Source organism: Agelaius tricolor, unplaced genomic scaffold (assembly GCF_023055355.1).
Source record: "Agelaius tricolor isolate 1412-34295 unplaced genomic scaffold, bAgeTri1.0.p SCAF_2, whole genome shotgun sequence".
NCBI classification, from domain to species: domain Eukaryota; kingdom Metazoa; phylum Chordata; class Aves; order Passeriformes; family Icteridae; genus Agelaius; species Agelaius tricolor.
In genome coordinates this window covers 47948410-47972658 of record NW_027269262.1, presented here as the reverse complement: position 1 = coordinate 47972658, position 24249 = coordinate 47948410, and the positions used below count along the sequence as shown (strand labels likewise).

The 24249-nt window shown below is 40.5% G+C and overlaps 1 protein-coding gene across 2 annotated transcripts; it reads left to right on the top strand.

Annotated features, from left to right (window-relative positions):
• The first annotated feature begins 5088 nt into the window (after window positions 1-5088).
• Window positions 5089-24144, top strand: USP14 (ubiquitin specific peptidase 14). 2 transcript variants are annotated; one of them, XM_071418032.1, is made up of 16 exons: window positions 5089-5283; window positions 7788-7933; window positions 8457-8489; window positions 9942-10046; window positions 11670-11773; window positions 13797-13855; window positions 15716-15846; window positions 16135-16215; window positions 16956-17035; window positions 18557-18671; window positions 20011-20076; window positions 20361-20453; window positions 21446-21574; window positions 22515-22575; window positions 23189-23296; window positions 23425-24144. In XM_071418032.1, exons 1-16 carry the CDS (start codon window positions 5268-5270, stop codon window positions 23574-23576), a joined length of 1479 nt encoding a protein of 492 aa, XP_071274133.1. In that variant the 5' UTR covers window positions 5089-5267; the 3' UTR covers window positions 23577-24144. The 2 variants fall into 2 exon arrangements, with proteins under 2 accessions (XP_071274133.1, XP_071274124.1); XM_071418023.1 differs by having other exon boundaries at window positions 16135-16221.
• Window positions 24145-24249: the final 105 nt, after the last annotated feature.

Sequence of the window (24249 nt, the reverse complement as noted above, 5' to 3'; positions counted from 1 at the left end):
TGACTGGCATGGTGTTTTCTCCTGACTGCAGCTTATACATCTTTCTAAGCATTCAGACATTGCAACAGTTTCCAAGTACAAGGTGCATTTGCATCATAATGCCCAGGGCATTCTGGAAGGTTTTGTTTTTTTCTTTTACTATTCCTCATGAATAAGTAAATACCACATTAAATGTTTTAATTTCCTTATTCTCATGGCCTGCTGTAGTAGCCTAATTTGTATTTATTATTCAACCACCACCCTGAGCTGGCCTTGTCATTACTTCATCCTTCATGATGCAGGTTTGGAGTTTCAGAAATTCCACTTATTTGTGGGAGGGAACACGGTTCAAAAGACAGGGCAGTTTTTGTTGGTGGGGGTTTTGGGATTAGGCTTGTTTGGGCTTTTTTGGAACAGCCATGTACATCCCATGAAGCTAGCTGTCCATAAATCTCCCTGGGGAATCCACCAAGGCCTGCAGAACAATAGAGCAGTAAGGCCAAATTACATGTGAATCATTGTACGTCCTTTGAAGGTCACAGAGCGGGGAAGTACAGATAAATAGAAGCCATTGATGTAACTTCAGCAAGTTCCTCTGTGTTGAGCTTGCTGTATCTGAAATGTCAGCAATATCAAAGCTGTGGCTGGAGCACACTGAAGACAGCCTTCCAGATCACCAGTCACATTGACAGTGAGCTTGTCAATATAAGGGATAATTGGGACCTGCTTTAATCTCCTGTCACATACTGGGGAGGGAAAAATACTGTTAGATGATCAAACATATCTTACTTAAATATGTATATTATAATAGGAAATTTGGAGCAGCTGGAAAGGCCTGTGGTCTCTCCAGACTCAGATTAGGTTGTGGATTGCTTTTCTGCTTTCCTTTATGTGTAACTGGTTACCTCTGCAGGCTCAAAACCTTTTGCTTGAGTAATTTATTAATAAATAGTAGTATCGTGTAACTTTGTATTTCATGAATCATAAAAATAGCATAAGCCCTGTTATGAATAACTAGTGACTAGTGAGAAGAGGGATTGTGGAAAAATGGTTTTTGCTCTACAGACTGGCACCTACTGTCATTTCCAGTGTTTTAGTAATGCTGAAGTTCTGCAGTTTTTTTTTTTTTTTTTTAATGCTGATTTTGTTTGAGAAAACAGCAGCAGACATAATGAAGTGTAAAATTACATTGACGTGTGTCTGGGATAAATTGCAACTAAAATGCTGTAATAATAAAGTCTAGACGTGCAAATTACAGTTTGTGTGTTCTGGTACACTGATGTTGGCACTTGTTTACTGTAAGCAAGGTGCCTATCTACAGGAATAGCTACACTTTGAATAAAAAAAGCAGCCAAATGTCTCTACTGTTAGGAAATGTAATGCTTACAATCTCAACTGAAAGTCATCAAGATAGCTGAAACATGTAAGCTGTGAAGAGCCAGCATAAATCACCATGACTGCCTTTATGCTGGTGAAGCTGTAATTTTACAAGCTGCTTGAGAAATCAAAAAGTTCAGATTCTTACATGATTATTTTTGTTGTTGTTGTTGATTTGCCTTCACCTTTTAATTTTTTTATGACTGTATTAGGTTCACTGACATTAGCAGAATGTAAAAAATCTGATTCTCTCTTCAAGCCTCCCTATTCCTGCTGAAGGCAACAGGAAAGGAAATAAAGAGTAGCTAACTGTAGCTAAACAGCCTGGTAATAAAAAAATAGGGCCTCCTCCACAGGTGGGATTTTCCTACAGTAGCCACTGAGGCTGTAGCCAGAAGCAAACTGGGAATTATGCAGCAAGAGGAGGGGGTAGCAGCTGAGCTTCCCTCTGAGCTTGTGAACTCTGCTGGGATTTTTCTAATGTATTTTAAAAAATGCAGGTAGAGTTTCGTTCTTGTTCCTTCCCCTGGATGTACACTTGTGACTCAGAATGTAAAACGTTTGAAAACTGCTGAAATGGAAGATGTAACACAAAAATGGAAGGGGGAGGGGTGTTGGTACTCTAAACATCTCCTGGATTGCTACATTTTCTTTACTGAAGATACACAAAGGATACACTGGGGTGTGGCTGCCTCATCCCCATAGGTGTTCAAGGCCAGGTTGGATGGGGCCCTGGGCAACACGATCTAGTAAATGGCATTCCTGCCCATGGTCCCTTCCAACCCAGACCATTCTGTGGTAGACAGGTTCCCAAGAAGATGATGCTCCCCACAGAAAATAAAACATACGTTAATAAATGCACCTGTCAATACATTGAATGAGGGTAACTCATCTTCAGAGAAACAAGAAATGCAAATGCAGTATTTTAAGTCCTGAGTGTCTGTTATTTGAAGTGAATCTTTGTTCTGTCCCAGGCATCACACAAGTGCCTAAAGCATCTGTGACCCCTTGACCCCTTGTCAAGGGGTTTGGTTTCCTTCCCCACACCTCCTGCTGGATGGCAGCACCTGCTTGTACTGTCTGAGGGTTCACCTACCACTTGTGCTCCTTGGAACTGGGCCACGGGAGCTTCCACAGCAGAAAAAACCTTTTCTAAACAGATCTGGACTTGCTCTGAGCCATCCTCCAGCACTCATAAATCCTGCCAGGCCTGTTGGCCGACGTGCACTACAGTGCTGATGACACGGCCCCAGCTTTTGGATCCAAGCTGGCCTGTATCCAACCAGCTCAGGATGGGAAGGAGCCCTGCTCAGATGGCCCTGTCACAGGCCACAGGGACACAGCCAGGGCAAGCACTTCTGGTGTCCCCCCCCCCAAGGTTGCCCTAGGGCCTGCCTTGAAAAGATGCATTTAATAATGTTCAACCCAATCTTTTACCATTTGAATGCCATCAGGTTCATATTTATACATCAGTCTGTACTCTTTGTCTCTTGATGTCAACACTCCTTATGTGAGTTTGTGTAAGATTCAGGAGAACCAGTGTCTATTGATCGCCTCCTTAAGGAAGAAGGCACACGGCTGTTACTGCAGGAAGGGGCCTACACGGTCTGAGAGGAAAAAAGATGGAGACAGCGGTTCTTCACCTTGCAGAGGTCAGGATGGTTTTTCCTGCTGATACAAATCCAGTTTCTTCTCCTTCAGCACAGCACCCTCTAGTGCCTTTCCCAAATTCTGGAAATGCATGGTCTGTGACTGCCTGAGTCCTGATCAGCTAAGGGTTTCCCTAAAGGGAAGGATTCAGTGCAGCTTCAGACTCCAGAGCATTCCACTTCCATTGAGCTGGCAGGAGTAAACGTGACTCTATGTATGTCACTTTGGTATCAAGAGCAAAACATTCGACTGGAGTTATCCCACATGTAAATTCACAGGCAGGCAGCTGGGATCTGCTCTCTCTTGAATAGGTGGTCTGCAGGATCTCACCCTAGAATTGGACCAAATCTTTTCTAGAAAGCTTCTTTCAGCAGGTCCAAGTAACAAAAGATTCATCACTTTTGCTGGTCAATTTTAACAATTAAATCGCTTTAGTAATGGTAAACTCCATCTTTATTCAAGATCCAGCATAATCCAGCAAAATCTCAGCATAACACCTTCTGAAGCTTCTCTGTGAAATGTAATCCTTGCTCCCCCAAACCTCCTTGTCCCATCTAGGAGCCTACACTGAACAAGAAAATCAACTTTTGCTCTTCTTCTCCATGATAAACTGAAAAGACAGAAATTTCTAAATCTTTCATGTTAAGGCTTACGTTCAAACCCTGGATTACTTTTATGGCCATTTTATATTTCATTCTTCAACTGTTTCAAACTGAAAATCACATTTGGGGGACAGCAAGAAAAAGATCCTTCTTGTTGAGGATATCAACTCTGGCAAAAGTATGGCCAGAAGTGCACATGCCAACAACCAGACATTGGTATAAGCTGTGGCAGAAGCTCTTCACAGCTGCACCTGTAAGCAGCAGAGGAGTGTTGGTGGGAGCTAGGAGGGGTCCAAGGAAGGGATGAGTCTCTCTTGTCTCATTCTCTCCCTTGCATCTTAAAGCACTGTTTTGGTTTCTTTAAGCACATCTGAATACCAAGAGTTTTTGTAGAAGCAGTTGAGATTTGGGTCTCCATGTCTACTGGTTTTAATGTTTACAACTTGGGGTTTATCACACTGAAGGCTCCTGGCTGTTGCCATCACACCCATCCTTCAGTGCTTCTTATCTATCACTTGAGCCTAAAAAATATTGCTGGTTGTACTCATCTCCTCTCCTCCCAATGAAGTTCTTCTCTTGGTAATTTTAGCTCCTACTTCACCCTTTCCTATAAACCAAACCTATTTCATCACACAAGAGCCTTTTTATTTTTTCTGTCTCCCTTCCCCTGCCTTGAGCAATCACAGCTTTTGGGCAGATGCCTGGGGGTGCAAAAGCCCAGCTCAGCTCCCACAGAATCGCAGCGTCACAGAATGGGTCAGGCTGGGAGGGAGCACAGTGGGTCCAACCTCCAATCTCATCCAACCTCCCTTCTCAAGCAGGGTCATCCTAAAGCACATTGCACAGAATTGCATCCAGGTGGCTCTTGAGTATCTCCAGTGAGAGAGACTCCACAACTGTCTGTGAAATCTGTTCCAGTGCAGGGTCACCCACACATTAAAGACATTCTTCTTGTGTTCAGGTGGAATTTTCTGTGCACTGGCCCACTAGTTGCCTCTTGTCCTATTGCTTGTCACCACTGAGGAGAGCCTGGCTCCACCCTCCCTTTAGATATTTACACACATTGATGAGGCCCTCTCTCAGTCCTCCCTTCTCGAGGCTGAACAGGCCCAGCTCTCAGCGTGTCATTGTGACAGAGATGCTCCTACCCCTTATTCGTCTTTGTCGCCCTTCTCTAGACTCAGGAGCTCCAGGAGCTCCCTCTGTTGCACTGGCGATCCCAGAACTGGACACACTCTCGCCTCAGCCCTGCGCCCTCCACATCGACGTTCCCTGCCCACGGCACCAGCACCACCTGCCCCTCATTCTGGGCCCGTTCCACACTCCACTCTGCCTAGGGCTCGCAGGACAAACGGGATCCAGGCCGGGCCCTCTCCCGGCCCGCTCTGCCCAGGGCTCGCAGGACAAACGGGATCCAGGCCGGGCCCGCTCCCGCCGCCGGCCCCGCCCGTTCCGGCGCTGCGCGCGCACTGCTCCCGCCCCGCTTCCGCCGCCCGGCCGCGCTTGCAGCGTCATCCCGGGGGCTGGTTTGAATGAGACCCCGAGCGGGGCCGGGACCCGCCGCCGCCGCCGCCGCCGCCCGCCCGCGCCCGCCCGCGCCGCGCCCCGCCGCCCTGCGCCCGCCCGCCCCGCCGTGCGCCCGGGCCGCGCCGCTCCGCCATGCCGCTCTTCTCAGGTGAGCGTGGAGCCCGCCCCTCCCGCCGGGCCCGGCCCGGGAGCGCTGCCTCGGCCCCAGCCCCGGCGGCGGGAGGCGCCTCGCACGTGCGCGCCCATCCCGGCCGGGCCGGCGGCGGGAGCGCCCCGGGAGGCGCGGCCCGGGCCGTGAGGAGGGAGGGAAGGGAAGGGAAGGGAAGGGAAGCGGGGAGGCAGCGCTGGCCTGGCCCTGCTGGCGGGAGGGCGGGTGTCAGTCGCGGGCCGCCGTGCCTCGGCACTGCCCTGTCTCGGTTTGCTCTGGGTTCCTGCTAAAAGAGAAGTGGTGCTGTCCCTGTGGTGGTGAGCCAGAACGCTGCATCTGCGCCTTCCTGGTGCGTCTGCCTCCGCTCTTTGAAATCCATTCTATCCTACAGGCTCCGATGGGTTGGAAAAGCCCAAGTCCAACCTTTGACCAGGCACCACCATGTCAACTAGACCAGGGCACTGAATGGCACATCCAGCCCTCTCTTAAACACCGCCAGGCATGGTGACTTCACCGCCTTCCTGGGCAGAATATTCCAGTGTCTAATCACCCTTTCTATGAAGAAATTCTTCCTAATGTCTAGCCTAAACCTAAAATTAAAGCTTTCTTAAATTGTACTTCATCCTGCTGGCCCTTCTTGCTGTGAGGAAAGGTTTCCGTGGAAGACTTCAAGAACAAAGCCGCCAGTGACACTTCTGGGACCAATTACTGCCTTGATGATATCTCACAGATTTGGCCTGTTTGGGCCTTCAGTTTTTTAGGTAGTATGCAGCCTCAGCATACAGCTTGTCCACTGTTTTGGCTGTGGTTAGCAAATTGAGATCCTTATGTCACTGTAATGATTTTTCCTGAATTCATCCAAATCTAGTGGAGTCTCCCTCATTGGAGATACTCAGGAATGGTTTGGGCACAGTCCTGTGGCTTGTGCTCTGGGATGGCCCCCTCGAGCACATGATGGATGAGATGAGCCTCTGTGTTCCCTTCCAACCTGACCTGTTCTGTGATGTGTATGTGCTGTGTTTTCTGATCAGCAGGGAAAATACGTTCTTCTCTTTCTTACTTTACATTGTTTTCACGTTAACTAGTTTCTCTTTCGTTTTGCCCGAAGTCTTGGTTGCAGTCTCTGAAGAGAAGACAGTCATGCTCTTCCATTCTTCCTCTTGAGTGCTGCATTGTCAAAACCAGCGACACTACAGATTAATAATTGCTAACTCTTCTGCATATTTAGCAGTGGAAGCATGACTGTTCAAAAATTCAAAACCCAAAAGTCTGACTTGCAGACTCTCAGTGCAGCTGACTTGATCAGTGACTGAGTGGGTTGTCTTCCTGGAAAATGGGAAAAGCCTTGTGCTTCATAGGTCTTAAATATGCAAAATAATAAATGTGTTTTTTAAAAAATCGGAACATTGGGCAAAATATAAGATGCTTTCTATTAGAAATACTGAAAAGTTGGTCATTTTGAGTTCCTTTGTAGACTAATTTAGTCTAACTCATTTAGACTTGCTTTTGATTATTCTGTAATACTACACATCACAAGCATTGCATACATCTGAAATCTGAACCTTTTTGGAAGGGTTTTTAAAATTATGACTTCTAGGAGTTTTGTGTTTTGAAAAGGTATGGTTGCTGTAATATATTTATGTAAAACCAAACCAGAGGTAGAAGGATGTGGCTTTTACCACATTTGGTATTTCAGCCACTTACTTACTACTTCAGCCACTTATCCATTGAGGATATTGCTGTGTGCTCTATTTTACAGGTTTTCAGTAAAATCTCAGCTTGCTAAGGAAGCCTTATGTACCTATGTTAGTTCTTGGAAGTGGTCAAAGTTGTGTCACTGTTCTGTTCACTATAGAGGCACACAGCTTATTCCAGGCATTTTCTGTCTGCTCTTGGTCATTACTGACCTCACCACAGTGAAGTTAACATTCCATTGTGCCATTCTGCCTCCTGTTTCTGCTAATGATCTCGTTTCCAGTGTCGGGGTTTACATTTTTGGTGACCAAATTTCACTTTGCTTCTTAATTCCAGTCCTGCACCTTACTGGGGTCAATAGCCTTGCTTTTAAAGAACGCTGTATTGTTTTCCTCTGAAGGAGAACGGAAGTGCTGCGGATAACTGAGCTGGAATCGCACCTCTGAACTTCCCTCAGAAAGTTCAGTTGTTTGCCACAAGCAGTGCCAAGAGAATGGGGGAGTTAGTTCCAAACTGCTTTTCTGAAGACCTGCAGAAGGATTTCTCATGCTGTTAGACAAACTTACCATTTACAGAGTTTCTCTGTATCTTACTTTTCACTTGTTTTGTAGGATATTTTTAGACCTGCTGGAGGTGGTATGTTCTTATGGATGAGGTGCCATATAGTAAAGGTGTTCCCTACCTTCATTACTGACAATTTTAAGAGCCGAAAAAAGAATGTTTTGAGACTGTGTGAAGTCTTGGTAATCTTGGTAATTGCATTCTTGAGTATTAGGAAATAATCAAGTTTCAAAACATTTTGTTTGCAGTGAATGTGAAATGGGGAAAAGAGAAATTTGATGGCGTGGAGCTGAACACTGATGAACCTCCGATGGTCTTCAAAGCCCAGTTATTTGCACTGACCGGAGTTCAGCCAGCCAGACAGAAAGTTATGGTTAAGGGAGGAACTCTGAAGGTAGAAATCAGTTTTTTTATATTATGTCTAACTTTGTTATGTGTTAACATGAACAATGACGATGTTTCTGGGTGTTCCTCTGGAAGATCTTTGCTTGTATGTGTTAAACTGACTGTACTTCTTTACTCATTTGTACAAAACACCTTGGTGGGAGACTTCTTGTTACTTTTTTATGTTCAGAATCTGAATGCAAATTTTGTCTTTCTAACTTGTTTAAGAGAAGTTTCTTGGGTGCTTCTCTACTGGAGAGTTACTGGTTTAATGAGACGTGGGCAGTTTTGCTGCAAAAAGTTGTTTACATTTAGGCAGTGTTGAACAATGCATGGGAAACCTAATTGAAAACACAGCTTGGCTGCTTTTTATTTTTGTCAGATGAGACTTGATAACATGTAAATAGTTAATATTGTGTAACCTTGGATGAAACACAATTGTATATTTAGAAATGTGATTAATATTAATGAAAATATTTGCTACAAGTATCTTGCTACAAGATAACTAACTTGTCTTTTATTTTATTTCACAGGATGATGACTGGGGAAACCTAAAAATAAAGAATGTAAGTTCTGAGCAGTAAATTTTACTATTCTAATTTTTTATTTTAGCATATGAAGAAAGGCTTGAAAGTGCTTGCTGTTTCTGTTTGAATGGACAGTGCTATCTCAAAAAGTTATACCTTGAAAAATAATTTTATAGATGTCATATGTAAGCATGCTTAGAAAGGTCTCACCATTGATGTATGAAAACCTTTTTTTTTTTTTTTTTTGCATCAATAGGGAGCTCATACTATCTTTTCTGGAGTAGTTGAGTGCATATATTTATTTATTCCATACAAGAAATGTTCTGGATCAGAGCAGTGCTGTCTTATCTGTGATCATAAAAATAAGTGATGTTGTTTAGAGAGATCTGGTGAACCTAGGTACTGTCTGCAGACCCTTGTCCTTGCACATGCCCTGCACGGACAAATGTGTTGGTGATGCCGAAGTTACACATCTCTGTTTTTCATGTCCTTTTTTACCAACCTGCTGAAATGTGCTCTCCTGTGTTAAATAGCTGCTGTTTTTAAAGAAAGCATTAGTAATGATAATTCATACATTTGGCTAGTTCAAAAAGAAAACAGAAAGTGTTTGTGTTGCTTGCCTGTATAATATTGCATCAGGGGATCCCACAGATTTTTGTTGGGGTTTTTTTTGTGTCATTTTTGTTACTGTGCATCTCTTGTAACCTCTTGTAACAGCTTTACTCCAGTTCTTCACTGGGCAGATTGAATTAGGTAGCATTACTCTTACCCTTGTAACTAGTTAGCAGCCTGTAGCTGCAGCTATTGTAGCAAAATTATTCAGCAAAAATGCAGTACATAATATTCTTGTCTTTTTCTGCATGTGGTTGTGCTAATAGCTGCTTTTATTCATTTTAATAATGTTATATACAAGTTCTAGGGATTTATTTACACTGTCAAAGCAGTTTCTCTTCATTCTGTTGTTCATCCTTTTCCTTAGCACTGTATGTTTCAAGCCTCCAGATAGTAATTTTCTCTTCATTTGACAGATCTTATTGTGTAGATGTGCTCCTGTTGAATGCTGAAAGATTCCTTTTCATATTATGCTAGTTCAGCAAGCATGGAAACCTGATTGACTTTTTTTTTTTTTACACCTTAAGTGTTAGTTCTCATGTCTAAACTGATGTGGTAGTTTAGGTTATTTTTCACTTTTCAACTAGTTTAACCCAGAACTTGCCAGGAAAGCTCACCAGATGTTTCAGTGGAAACATTTAGCATGGATAATTCTGTGGAGTTGTTCTCAGTAGGTACTTCCTAGATAAGAGGAATTGAGGTACACCCTAAAGTCACAGTAGTGCAGTATTGGTTTCTGTTAAACTAAGAGATAAATAAATAAATAAATAAATGAACTGTGTTTATTTTTGGGGAAATTGCTGAAGTATTAGGAGCTTGAGGGTTTGAGTGGAAATAAGTGTCCTTAGACATTGATTGCTGGTTTTGCTGTGTTTCCAGGGCATGACCTTACTAATGATGGGTTCCGCCGATGCGCTTCCAGAAGAGCCGGTTGCTCGCCCCATCTTCGTGGAGGACATGACAGAGGAGCAGTTGGCCTCGGCTGTAAGCATGTTTCCAACTTCAGTTTCTTGTAAACCTTCGTCATGGCAAGTTCTTAAATGCTTGCAGTTGCTTAAAAGTGGGTTTTGAAACTGTAGTGTCTGTTTAGCATCTTCACCAAGAATCACAAATTTACATTGATGACCAAACTGGGAGCAGTAAAAAGAAATCTGGGATTTAATTTAAAAATCATACAATTAGTGCTGTTTTTCCTTTGAGCATGCAGCTTAGTAGATTTTCTAAAAATAGCATTGTGATGTTTTTAAAGATGAAGTTGTATTGCCCTTACTGCATCAGTGTCCTGTATTTTGCCTAAACAAGGCTTCTTAAGATATGCAGAATTATTTCCTGCCTCTTTCATATCTGTGAGGAAAAACTAGGGTTTGTTTTAGGGTGGGGTGTATTTGGGGATTTCTTACTAGTATTAGGTCAACTTTGTGAAAAATAAAAATAAGTTTGACACGTGTTTTGCTTTGTGGAAGTGAAGTCTGAAAGAGCATAAATAATCTATTATTTTCTTAATGAAGAAACTCCTGAGTTCCCTTTTTTACAGCTTGAAAGGCTTAATTTTCTCACCAATCATTTGAACTGCAAGCTTTTTCATACTTAACAGTTGCATGATTATTGTCAACTGTGCATGCAGAATAGAAATACTTTGGTGCATGTCAGTATGAAAAAGGATCTATAGTTCATGACTGGGTTTGTGTGCTTCAGGATTTAGGGCTTTCCAGGCCATCTGCAGTTGAAGAATATTTATGGATTTTAGAGTAACCCCATACACAGACATTGAGATAACTGAGAGGCAAGCAAGGAGGTGATTTCAGTATCAGATAACATTTCAAAAAAGTTGGTCACATGGAAATCTTTTACACATCAAAATTCAGTCGTTTGCAGTGCATGTGTTCACTTCTGAGATATGCTGAATGAGTTCTCTCTTCCTAAAATAATCTATTTGTATTGGTATGCAGTACATTAAACTATGTGTTTTTCCCTGACAAATACCTAAGTATTCAGGATTACAGAAAAAGAAAGAAAAATTCTATCACATGGTGATGTATAGTTATTTCTGAAACTGGTTAGCTTACTATTAGTTGGCCTTTACATTGGTCAAAACTTCAGAAATTCACAAGTTGTCTGAAAAGATCAAGTTAATGATCTGTTGCAAATTTCTGGAGAGAAGTTTAAACAATGCTTTTGTTTCCAACTATGAACTCCATCATTTTCAGAGTTTTACTGAAAACTGATTTTAATTAAAACATCAGTGTTTTGTACAAATGTATTCATGTGGAAATTTTCATGGAAATAGAATTTTAAGGTCAAAACTTGAATGGGATTATAGTTGAACTTTCTGAATGATTGCATGCTTGAAGAATATATTCATTAAACTAAACATGCAGAGAAAAACCCCCAAAGCATTCCTGAATGTTCCCTAAAAGTATCAATTAGTGTAATGATAAATATAATCATAAAGTGGATCTGGAAAGCCTCATAACATTTGATGGAATATTCCCAGTTTTATGCATAGTTCATGTGCTTAGAAGTTGATGTCACATTATATAGTGTTTGTACAAAAATGGTTGCCACTTCTTTCTGACCTTCAAGCACCCTTGTGAATTTTTTTGGTAGATGGAATTGCCATGTGGATTGACAAACCTTGGCAACACTTGCTACATGAATGCTACGGTTCAGTGTATCCGCTCCGTGCCAGAAGTGAAAGAGGCCCTTAAAAGGTAGGACAAAAATACCGTGACTAAAATGCTTCCTTTAGCTTATGAAGATGATATTTTGCAGAATGGTCATCTTAATACTGGTATGGATTATCATGACAATCTATTACTCTTTAGGTCTATTCAAGATTAACAGAATGATTAATTAAAGTTTATCCTATGGCTGTGTTAGTCTGTACTTTAATAAAAAAGTTAAGACTTTGTGTTTCTTGGAACTGGCTTTTAATAGAGAGAATGTGTTTTGCTTAGCTAGAAAGTAGTTCCTATCAAGACCAGTTTAAAATTCTAAAATAAGCTACTGAACTCTTAACCCTGTTTTTTTGCTGTTAGTTTTTATGGTCCTGTTCTGCATAAAAGAATCATATGGGAGTCCTGTTCCTTTGAGGAATATTTCCTGCAATGGTTCCATTGCACAGTATTTTCAGCTGTGAAATTCTGACATTTGCTACTTGGAGGTACCGCAGGAAGTTCTAAGGCATGTCTTCATGGAATTTTGTTTGTGCTAATTTGTTCTGATTGTAGGATAACTTTTCTGATGTTTGTTTGTTTGTTTTTGTTATTCTAGACTGAAATGTGAAAATGGCTAGTGTTTTTTGTGGTTGGTTGTTTTTTTTTTTTTGGTAAGAAATTTACAAGAAACTTGAAAGTCATGAATGTTGAAGGAAAAAAGAATACCTACCAATGTGGCCTGAATTTGTCCTCCAGATGAATTGTAATGAGAAAACAATGAGTATTTATAAAAAAGTGAGAATTAGGTAGAGCATTATTGCCCTCTTAGGGTTAATTTAATTCCTTTTCCCCTGCTTTCTTGATTCCCAGCTGGATATTCTGTATTACTGTAATCACTTGTTATTTAAGTAGTTATAAACAGTTTTTCATTCTGTTAGCAGGTGAACCTTTATTATTAAGCACTGAGAACTACTTGTGAAGTACAGAAATTTGATTTCAGGGTTTTTATTGGCTATCGGTGTTATCATTTTTGCAAAGTCTTTATTTCCATGTGAAGGATTCTTGAGTTATGACACTGAATCTGAATATTGGACAAATTTAACATACTCAAAAGCAAAATGTAGCCCGAGAAACTGGCAGACTGCAATACAAAATGTGGCCGTATTGTCTGTGGGAAGTCAGATTCACACTCGGATTCAAGCTCTGTTTTTCTCTGGAGATTTAGCCTTTTTTTGGTCTTCCTTGCTTGATGACAGCATGGCAGGCTATAGGGTACATGGCAGTGGGAAGGTGTGAAAGGACTCACTTGGGAAAGCTGTTACAGCTTCTTTCCTGAGGCCTGCTCTGCTGATCTCCCCAAGGAACTCCTCCCTGTTCTGTAGCATGCCAGGGGAAATTTTCCTGCTTGTCATCTAGCAATGGTCAGAATTTCAAAAGTCCAGTCTGAGATTAGAGAATGTGTGAGACCCTCCTTTTGCTTGAAGGCTTTGGGGAGTCTGTTCCTCATCCAGCTGCTAAATTAGGAATTTAAAGAAGAGTGGTAGGTTCTTGTCATATAGGTAGACTCCCATTCCTTTTCAGTCTAGGAAATACTTCCCCAAGAAAACATCTCATCTCTCACTGTTTTGCTTCTGCTGTGGAGGGAGGAAGCAAGCTTGCCCTCCATCTCTGTGCATTTTATCTGACATTTATCCCTGGAGGTGTTTTTTTTTTCACATGTATCTGAAGAAGCCATGGCAAATGTTTCAGAAATGGGGTAGCTTTTGTTCAGACTTTCTCAGTTTCTTTAAAAATAAAACAAGTCTTTGAGGCAAAAGGATTAGAGAAGCAGCAGTGATGTAGCCAGACTTCTTGGTCTACCTTTACTTACTCAGTGAAAGATGCCAGTTTTCCTTTGCTTCCATGCTTGCAAAATAGCTGAAACTTTGAGGTAAATGTGAGTGAATCTTACCTTTGGTTACTTTTGGCTTGGTAATAGATTTCCTTTAAATGAATCCAGTTGCTGCCTGCTTCAAAAACCCGACTGTCCTTCCTGTTTGTGTTTAATTGCATGCAAATTATTTTTCTTCCCTTTTAGGTATGGTGGTGCCTTAAGAGCTTCAGGAGAAATGGCCTCTGCTCAATACATTACTGCAGGTTGGTGTTTAGAGTAGAAAACAGGGGTTTAGGCAAGTGTGTGATTTCTTGCTAACTGCAGATGAAATTTGCAGTTAAAACTCTGTGTATTGTTCTTTAGTGCATATGCCTTAGGAATGTCAGATCTTCTGGCACTGGAGGATTCATTTTGTCTTTAAAGGCTATTCTGCCCCTGCCTGCAAGGCATTTATCTATGCACATTGTCAGGCTGCAGGCTAAAGAAAAGATACTTCAGAGTGATCTAGGCTTAGATAGAAACAACTTGTATCTCTAAATTGTTTTACATGTAGGCATGAAGTAATTGGAACTTCCTAAAGCAGATTCCATCCATCCATCCATCTATTGGTTTGATCACTTTGTGCAGAAATACTTTAGTTCTTTGTTTCACATAGTGGTAGGCTAACACCATCCTCCTGGGATATGTATGTCACTGGTGGTTTTTAATATGATTTATTGCCTGAGCATTATTGTTACAATGGAAACTGGTGCTTTATCAGTGGTCTTAGCCTTTGCCCTAAAGATCCAGATTTCATAACTGGAGTGGAAAGGAGAGTCTTCAAAACAGAAGTTACTCTTTGTTGTGGTGGTGTGGGTGCTCACACTGTGGGAGCTCGTGGTGGCCCTGTGTCTTCAAGCTCTAACTAGAGCTCTAGTTAGACCCCTTACACTTGAACAAGGGTACTACTTGTCCACTTTTTCTTTTTTTACTCTATTTCATTGCCCCACTAAGATGCTGGGCCAGGACACTGGGATTTCTACCAGTCCATTTAAGGAAAAACAAAACAATATAAGGAAGGAAAGGTCCAGTTTGTGGGTATGCCTGCTGATCGAATTTTGGGGTGGTAAGTTCAATGGTTACTCTATACAGCCATGCCTGCCCCTCCCCTTTTCACTGCCTTTACTTCGTGTCCCTTGTTTTCTTTTTAAGGTGACAGCTCTGCTTCTTAGGAATTTTAATAGTTTAAGTAATTTGTAGTTAATTCTTGGGTGCTGAGCTGTTCAGGAACTCCTGCATGACACTTACGGCATTTTTTTTAAAATTGCTGTGTCATATCAGTTGCACCTCTTATCAAGGTCAGTGAAGACATTTCTGAAAGAGGAAGCAACTGACCTTGGTTCCCTGTAATCCTGCTTATGTTCACTTACTGGAGAGAACAATTCATTAGTCTCTTCACTTGTAAATTAGTGACCATGCAGATTGTTGCCTACCTCACAGGGTTGTTGTGAGGATTAACAGGTACCTTTGAAGGGATCTGTGGATTTAAAATGCTGTAACTTGGATAGATAAAACATATGCTAGAGTGTGGAACAAAAAAGAAAGCCATGTGTGTTGTCATGCAGTCAGTATCATTCATTGGATTGCACATAGTTATGTACATATAGCTCTCTGCACATATGCATACACATATTTGTTTTCCTGGGTTTTAAGCATGGGTATTTCCTAGATATTTTATTAAAGTTTTTTTTCCTAGTAGCTGGTGAAACTTAAGTTGCTCTAGAGGATAGATTGTGAATGCCTCCTGGTTTCTCTTGTGAAAATGTTGTTCCTCTGATGTGTTCCATATGAAATCTTAATTGCTCAAAATTTTTTTCCCCTGTTAGCAGCCAGGAAAGACAAGGCAATATGTCCCAAATTCTCAGAATTGTCATCTTTATGCTTTCAAAGTTGTGTTCAGAAAGGAGATCATAGGTGCACCTGTTATGCCACCTGGAAAATTTGGTCCTGCTTTGGAAAGATCAATTTGGACACTGTTAAATGATCAGTCTTTAAATGTTGTTGCTGTTTTACTGTTCTTTTTACACTTCCTGCCATGTTTGAATTGTTTTTTCGCTTCTCAAAGCATTCACTTTTTCTTCAAGCTCTTAGAGACTTGTTTGATTCCATGGATAAAACTTCCTCCAGTATCCCACCTATCATTCTCCTGCAGTTTTTGCATATGGCCTTCCCACAGTTTGCAGAGAAAGGTGATCAAGGCCAGTACCTTCAACAGGTAAAGACCAATTATTAGCTTATTGTTTAAAATTCTATAGTATGTTGGAAGTTGAGAACAAGAACATTTAAAGACTTTCCTTCTCCTGTGAAAATAAGGGGTGCTTTTTCTGTAGAAAAGTTGTATAGAAGTTGAATGTAATATCAAGTGCTAGTTCTGAGAATGCATGGTGGAATTGGGAGAAATTCTTAGTTAAGGAATCCTCACATTTGGCTTTATAATTGATGGGTTTAATGTTACTAAATCATAATGCTTGTAGTCAGATTTAATGTTGTGCTCCCTTCCTAGGATGCCAATGAGTGCTGGGTGCAGATGATGAGGGTACTACAGCAGAAGCTGGAAGGCATAGAAGGTGATACAATTATGGAGGTAATTGTAGTCTTACTCTAACCAGAAGAAGGATTTATAGTATTTCACGTATGTTTTGTTAAGTATTATCTGTTTGTGAATTCTTTAACGTGTGTCTGGAATTGTGAAGTTACTTTCTGATGTTTCTGATCAGCATAATGCTACCATGGTCCTGTCAGTGATGCTGTGGAGTGTGCTAAAGGAAACCCTTCCCTTTGGGTTGTGTAAAGGGCAGTGTTGCACCAAGCTGGTGGTGACACCCTCTCATGTATGTGGTAGCTGGCCCTGATAACCTGTGAATTCAGCACATAAGAACTTTCTTTTTTTTTCTGAAAAAAGTGTGCTACAGTTTTTACTTGAATGGTTAATCTGATACAAGAAATTGCTGAAAGTTTTTCCCCAGATTTTACCAGAACAGCTTTCTCTTTTCTCTGTAAACTGTTTTCTGGAGACTCTTGGCAGGGCCTTGGAAGACTATCCTGAAACTTAAGATAGATTTAAGTTGGGGGGCTCGGGATTTATGAATTTTTGATCTTGCTTGTTAATGGGCTTCAGGTTGGTTTTAACAGCATGTTATAAGCATATTTGTTTTGAAACTTTTATGCTGTGTTAGAAGATTGACTGACTAGGAGAAAATACACCTATAGAAAGATAAAGGAATAGGCTTTAAAGAATTTAAATAAATGGGGTAATTTTGTCTGTAGAGAAGACTGTATTTACATTCTGTTTAAAGTTACATCATAAGAGATTTTGTTTTACAGGCAGACTCTGGAGCTACAGCAGCATCCTCTAAAAAGAAGAGTTTAATTGATCAATTCTTCAGCATTGAATTTGAAACAGCGTATCCTAAAGACTAAGGCAAGACATAAACAACGGTGATTTCACACTTTAGCAGTTGAGTTCAGGGAGGATGAAAAGCATTGTTCAGAACACTATGGAAAATGAAGGTGTAGGTTGGGGAACGGGATCATGATGTCGTGCAGGAGTACACAGAACTTAACTTTAAGATTGGATATGCTTTAAGGGAGAGGATGATGTGGGGAGAAAGAATGGTAATGAAAATCTACAGAGAAAAAAACCCTTGTTGAATTTCAATAGCACATTTCCTCCCCAGAGAAGATTGGTCCTTACCAGCTTCAAGGATGCTGACATGCTTTATCTAACTAAAAGTAATTGTTGTCCTAAATAGGCTTTTTTGGCTTGTAAGAGTGTGTTGCTGACATACCTGGTGTACTAAAGATGCACAAAAGGTAGACTGATTGATTTCTTAAGAAATAAATTAGGTGTCCACAGTTGTATGAGTAAGAAACAAATGCAGCTGACAACTTTCTAGTGGGTTCTTTATAGCAGGAAAAAGAGAATATGACCACATGGGGCACACATATCATGGCAAGTATTACTCTTTTCCCATTTCTCCACCCCAAAAGCCTGGCTGTCATCAAACTGAGCACCACTTTTAGAAAGTTATACACTGTGCATTTTGCTTGTCTGAAATAAGGAAACATCCCCTTAGATGAGGTACTGTATCTCATGGTTTGGTAGTAATGACTAATGATTCTTACCTTTTTCTAGGTAAGAATCATGCATCTCTCTCCCTCTTCTTTGATGTTTGTTGTCCTTAAAATCATTGGGAGTCTTGGAATGTGTAGCTAAGAGGAATGATGCATAGGCCAGTATCAGCAAGAAGACTTGTTAGAAGAGTTGCAGACTTTCAAAGTGTGATTACAGCAGCATTTGTAGAATAGCTGCAGTCAGAAAAATACCTGCTTGGAAGGAGATAGATGAGAGAAAAGCATTGGGCTAGAACTATGAGAAGAGGAGAGGACAGACAGAACCATTAAAAGGAATGTGTAGAAAATAATGAAGGAATTAATTTCATTTCAGTGAAGAGGACAGATACAAGGCAGAGAAAGGAGGCTCTGCATGTTGAAAGAAGCAGGAAGTCTGGCCAGCAGCAGCAGTAGAAGAACTTTATTAATCATAAGCAACAATGGAGTGCAGTGTTGCAGGAGGGCTTTGTAACTGGGTGTTGGCAGCCAGTTAGTGTGTTCTGTGTCCTGGGAGTTGGGTGGTGATGGGGAAGAAAAAAGAAAAAGCAGGCCTTAGGTTAAATGGTGATCAAAGACTTATTTTCCTTTTTTTTGGTGTGCTGTCTGCCCCTGCTGCCCCTTGTCCTTAGCCACGAAGGAACAGATTGGTCTGAAGGAAGGGCTCCTTCAAATCTTTTTTGTACTATGAGAAGTAAAAGTACTGTCTACACAAGCACAGAATTACCTAAATTGCTGTGCTGCTTGGCATGTTCTTTTCACTAGAGGAGTAGTTCAGCTCTTGGTGCATGATGGTTTTCCTTAATTTTGTGAAGCATGAAATGTACAGAAGCCGAAGAAGAAGAAGTAACTAAAGGAAAGGAGAATCTCCTTCAGCTTAGCTGCTTTATCAATCAAGAAGTGAAATACCTGTTTACAGGACTAAAATTGGTAAGCTATTGCAACTTTTATTGAATTGAGATTCTAAATGGTCTGCATATTACTCAGTTGAAATTCTAAGTGACCTAAATGCACTTAGTTCTAAGTGCATTTAATCTGTGACTTGGAATTGATGTCTGCTGTCCAAACATTATGAAGTTTCAGGAATCTTTTTGGTGTTCATTGGGAAGATGGCTGTGAAAGGGAATTGCATGTTAATGTCAAACAGACTTCAGCAGAGCATTATCTTGACCCTGACATGGTGTTCCCCATGCAGGTAACCAAGTGCAAGAGAGTTTCCTCTTTGTTTCTTCAGCTGGGTTTCACTCCAGACTGAGCAGTATCATGATTTATGCAGCAATCAGTTCCCAGAAGGTCCAAAAGTCAACTTGGAAGTAGGCTGGCATTTTGGTTCCTAATTAAAACCCCACCAGATGATGTAACAACTAAATTTGATGTGGCAGATTTTAAAGGGGGTGTTATTTTCCATCAGACAACATTATTCTCCAGCTTTTTTTAAGTAGAACTCCTTAAGGTTGTCTGTGATTTTTAGGTTATGTATGTATTTTGAAATTGTAAGGGCTTTTAGGGGAGACTGAAGTAGAAAGGAGAGGAGCTACTGCAAAACCTTTGTAGTAACTGTGTAAGACTAGGGCAGTGATCTGGTTTGTACAGGACTAAAACCAAGTTGTATGATTCTCAGATAATCTTTGTATATCTCTGCTTTTTTTTCTTTTTCCTAACAGAATTTAGAAGGAAAAGTAGGATAAAACAGCTAATGCTCACAAATGAAAAAAAAACTATAAAAAAAGAAACTTCTCTTTCAGGCCAAAAAAAAATCTGCAACTTATGCTAGATTGCCTGGAGCAAGAGAATTGCAACACTAAGAACCAAGCTAGTCTTTCCCAGAATTTTGTTAGGAGACACCAGCTGTCAATTTAGATGCAGCTCTGGCTGCTTGAGACTGAGAGCTGAGAAATGTGCAAATATTCTTCTCACAGGAAACTTCAGATTTTCTTCAGTTGTGCTCTAAGCATATGATACATTTGTAACCAAGTCCAGATACAATTCATAATAAAATCCAATTGTGAGTTCTACTCCTGTGGAGCAAAATTTTCTGCAGAGAGAAACTCAGTGTTGTCAGGGCTCAGGAATGAGCCTGGAGCTGAAGGAATGAATGGGCATAGTCCTTTCTGCCAAGGAATTTCAAAATCTTACGTGTTGTAATGGCTGACAGCAACACAAGAGACTTGCAGAACAAGATTTAGTTTATGGTTTGTTTACCCCTGTTGTGCTTTTCTCTAAGCTGTGTTTTCTGATGAACATGTGTTACTTCTTTCTCTTGCAACAGCGTCTTCAGGAGGAAATCACCAAACTTTCTCCAACACTGCAGAGAAATGCACTCTATATCAAATCTGTGAGTGGCACTTTCCTTGCTCTTCACAATTCTTTTCAGTTTTCTGTTCCAAACCACACAGTTATTGCTGCAACACCATGTGATTTATGTTTATAAAGCATCTGAGTATTCACTACCAAGAAATTTAAGACAGAGCTTCAATAAAGGAGACTTTATTTTATTCCTGTGGGTTTGTGTACAAATACATTCCCAGAATAGACAGTAATTTAGGATGACCGGTGTTTAAGGTAAAAAAGATCTGTGAATATTTAAAGTAATACCTTTTTCTAATTTTTTTTTTGTAGTCCAAAATTAGTCGCTTGCCAGCGTACCTGACTATTCAGATGGTTAGATTTTTTTACAAAGAGAAAGAATCTGTGAATGCAAAAGTTCTTAAGGTAAGTTTTTTGCATATTGAAATTCAATTCCTCTTTATGTTTTCTGTGAGTTTTTATTAAGGGTAGACAATGAGGACTTGAAGACTACTTTCTTAATTGTTCACCTTTAAATTGCATTTAAAAACATTAAAGAGTGCAGTTTCTTTGCTCAAGTGCCAAATAGTTTTGTTCCCAGTTGTGATGGTGTATGGCAAACTACACTACCCAAAATAGACTGAGGAAGGAGGTGAGGGGCAAAAGTGAATTTGTCCCAGTACTGCTAATATTACATCATGACACAATACAAGATGTTTTTTGGTCTTTTCTCACCAGTGGTTCTGAGAAGAATGTTTAACTAAGGAGAGGGCCATGCTTTCAAACTCTGAACAGTGTTCTAATGTTGATGGGAGATGTTTATGCTGTCAGACACTTCCTGTATTAGTTATTTTAATTGTCTGGCTTTCTGATGGACAAATGCAGGAACCAGCTGCCAAGAGCTGAATGTTCTGTTTTGCTTTCTGTTGGCCATGGCCGACAGGCCTCGCAGGCTACCCAGGAGCATCATGATAGGTGCTCTTTCCTTACAAGAGGAGGAAATGAAATAAGGATTAAAGGTACATGTTAACTGTTTCAGAAGGTAGTTTGGATAGCACAAAATAACATTTTTGCCAGGGTACAGTCATTCTACATGCTTGCCTCTTTTTTCTTTTCCCTTAGGCCTGTACAGGTATTTCCATAGTGTGAAAGTATGACAGCTAGCAATAAAGAATCTGATTTATTGTTAGTCTATGCTGAATGTAATAATATAAAGTGGTTTGTTTGTACTGAATTAGACATTCTTCAGTGAAAGCATTGTAGCTCTTTTGGTAAATACTAAAAGAATCCCAGTAGGTCAGGTTGCCATCAATTTGAAGAGGGTTTCATTTCATTTGATTGTGTTGTCTTCCCATGGGAGAATGCTTTAATGTGGAGTACCAAATCATGCTAATAAACCTTTGTCTTTTACTTCCTAGGATGTCAAATTTCCTCTTATGTTGGATGTGTATGAGCTGTGTACGCCCGACCTGCAGGAAAAAATGGTTTCTTATCGATCAAAATTCAAAGATCTAGAAGACAAAAAAGTAAATCAACAGCCAAAGAACGTAAGTCTCCTGATGCTTTCGCTAATTCATACATCTGAAATTGGGGTACTAATAAGGACTAGAGAAAACTTGCTGTCCCTAAATATATTATTTTCTTACATAGCAAACTCCTTGGTATTGAGCTTTAGGTCTTTTTATCCTGTATTTTCAGCTATGCCCAAAAGTTTGCTGTAAGTTACACAGAATTATTCTCTTCAAATATTACTGTTTGGTGGCTGCTCCCTTCTTCAATGGAGTGTAGGAAGCCATTCCCTGCTCAGCAACTGGAAAGGGTTGTACAAGGCACTGTCATGTGCCTGACTGGTAAAAATTAGAGTACGTGTACTAGTGAGCCTAAAGTCAGCACTGTAAAAACTTGGGAAATGGTCTCATGTCTTACCCTGTCTACATAATGCTGACTTCCCTGTCTTTATTGAAGACAAAAGTAAATGAGCTAAAACTGTCACGTTTTAGCCGTTTTTTAAAGTTTGCTGGTATTTTTCCTGGCCTAACTCATTGCAAATTCTTTTAAGCATTTGGATAAGGCTTGCATCTCCTCTTACACAGATGAGAGCAAGGAAAGAGTGCTATTTTTGAACAGAATGTATTGGCACTGAGAGTCTGTCTCTGGTATTTTCTTATTGTCACTTCTGCTGCTAGCAAGCCCCCACCAAGGAATAAATCTGCAATTGCAGAATTGTTTCATAAACAAACCCATAAATCCCGTGGGTGAACACTGCAGGCAGTATGTGCTAAAATGTATTTGCTTTAAAACTGATCTCTTCAGATAAGGGTTTTGTATGTCCACCTAAAAAATACAATAATGAATTTCTTTCAAGTTGAACAAAAATGTTTAGACTTAGAAATGTACTTTAATTAATGGAGACTTGGGATTTGATGTGATTGTGCTAGAGCTTTTATTAAACTGCTCCACATTAATTCAACTTACTCTCTTTTTTAGTCTAGTAAAAGTGATGGTGCACAGAAAGAAGTTAAATATGAACCATTTTCTTTTCCTGATGGTGAGTACAGGGAAGCAAATCTACTTTAAAGTAACTTCCTATTTACTTGTGCTTAAGTGTACCTGATGGTAGCACTATTTTGAGAACCCTGTCTCTTTAATGCTTTTGAAAATTAATCTTGAAAGATTGACAGGAATGGAAAGATTAGGTAAACCAAAACATTGAGATAGTGAAAGGCATAACTGCCATCCATCTGACAAGCTGGTGATAATAGAAGACAGGCACATCAAAAGACATTTGCTTGTAATGTGCACGCTGACTTGTCAGTGGGTGGTAGAAGGCTGAAATCCAAACAAAAACTTAAACTGGACTTCTAAAAGTGCTGTGATGGTGCTGGTGTTGGCTCAGTTTTGGGGAGGCTTGGAGCCTGAAGGCCCAAAGCACTCAGCCTGTGCATTAATTACATCAGTAATACTTTGGTGTACATATTTATTTCATAAGAATGCACAACATCTTCAGTTTCCTGAGACTCTCCTGGCTGAGAGCTGCTACTTTAGTTCGCAATGGTTTTGTACTGTGGTGTAGCTGGGCTTTTGCACACACACACCTGTGGTGCTGTGGCCTGGCTGATGCATCAAGTAGGACTCAAGGTTACTTTTTCTTTCCCCTTCAGATATTGGCTCTAACAATTGCGGCTATTATGACCTGCAGGCAGTGCTAACTCATCAAGGCAGATCAAGTTCCTCTGGGCATTATGTGTCTTGGGTTAAAAGGAAACAAGGTAAAAAATAATAAACAAATTGCAGCCCTGTTAACCACTCATCACAGCTCCTTTCAGCAAAGGGGCTGTTAAGCAAGCTTAGATTTTATGCACCTAAGTTACAAATGATCCTCTTGTTTTCCTTGCAGATGAATGGATTAAATTTGATGACGACAAAGTCAGCATTGTTACACCTGAAGACATTTTGAGGTTATCTGGGGGTGGAGACTGGCATATAGCTTATGTTCTACTCTACGGGCCTCGCAGGATTGAAGTTGTTGAAGAAGCAGCTGAACAATAGTCTTCCGTTCTAGCCATTCTGCCTAGGTGTGAAATAAATGTTGATTACTGATCACTTCTTTAACCCCAGAGCTTTAGCAAGTGGATAAATAATTTGTTCAAACCTTCTCATGTGCAGAGGGATATTGTTTTAAAACTGATCCATGTACCAATTAGTCACTATGGGACTGGACTGCCCACTGTGGTGGTGACAATACTTAAAATAGCTTTAATGTCTTGCAGAAGATAATTTTTTTTTTAATGAGCCTCTCCTCCTCCTTCTTCTCTAATGTCATCAAGTATTTATTACACACCTACTCTCACATTTGTTACTCTTGCATGGTTTATACCACAGTTCAGTAGCTGTCCATCCTTTGCCTTACCTGGCAGTTCTGTTAGGAAGGTAGAAGAGAAAGCATTGCCTTGTTGTGTAACTCAGTGCTGCTGCCCGTAGCCAACAGCTGTGGCTACAATCAAGTATTTGTCCAGCCTGACCTGCTGATTCAGTCTGTTCTGTTGCTGGCATCTCATGATTTCAGAATAAATTGTGATCAACAATGTGTCTCCATTAAAAACAGCTCCTGTCCTGGTACTGTAGTCAGTATGCGTTTGTTTTCACTTCTTGGGCCACCACTGACGAATGTCTCAAAGCAGTCATGGAATAAAGTCACTTTTTTTTTTTAAGCTGTAGGGAT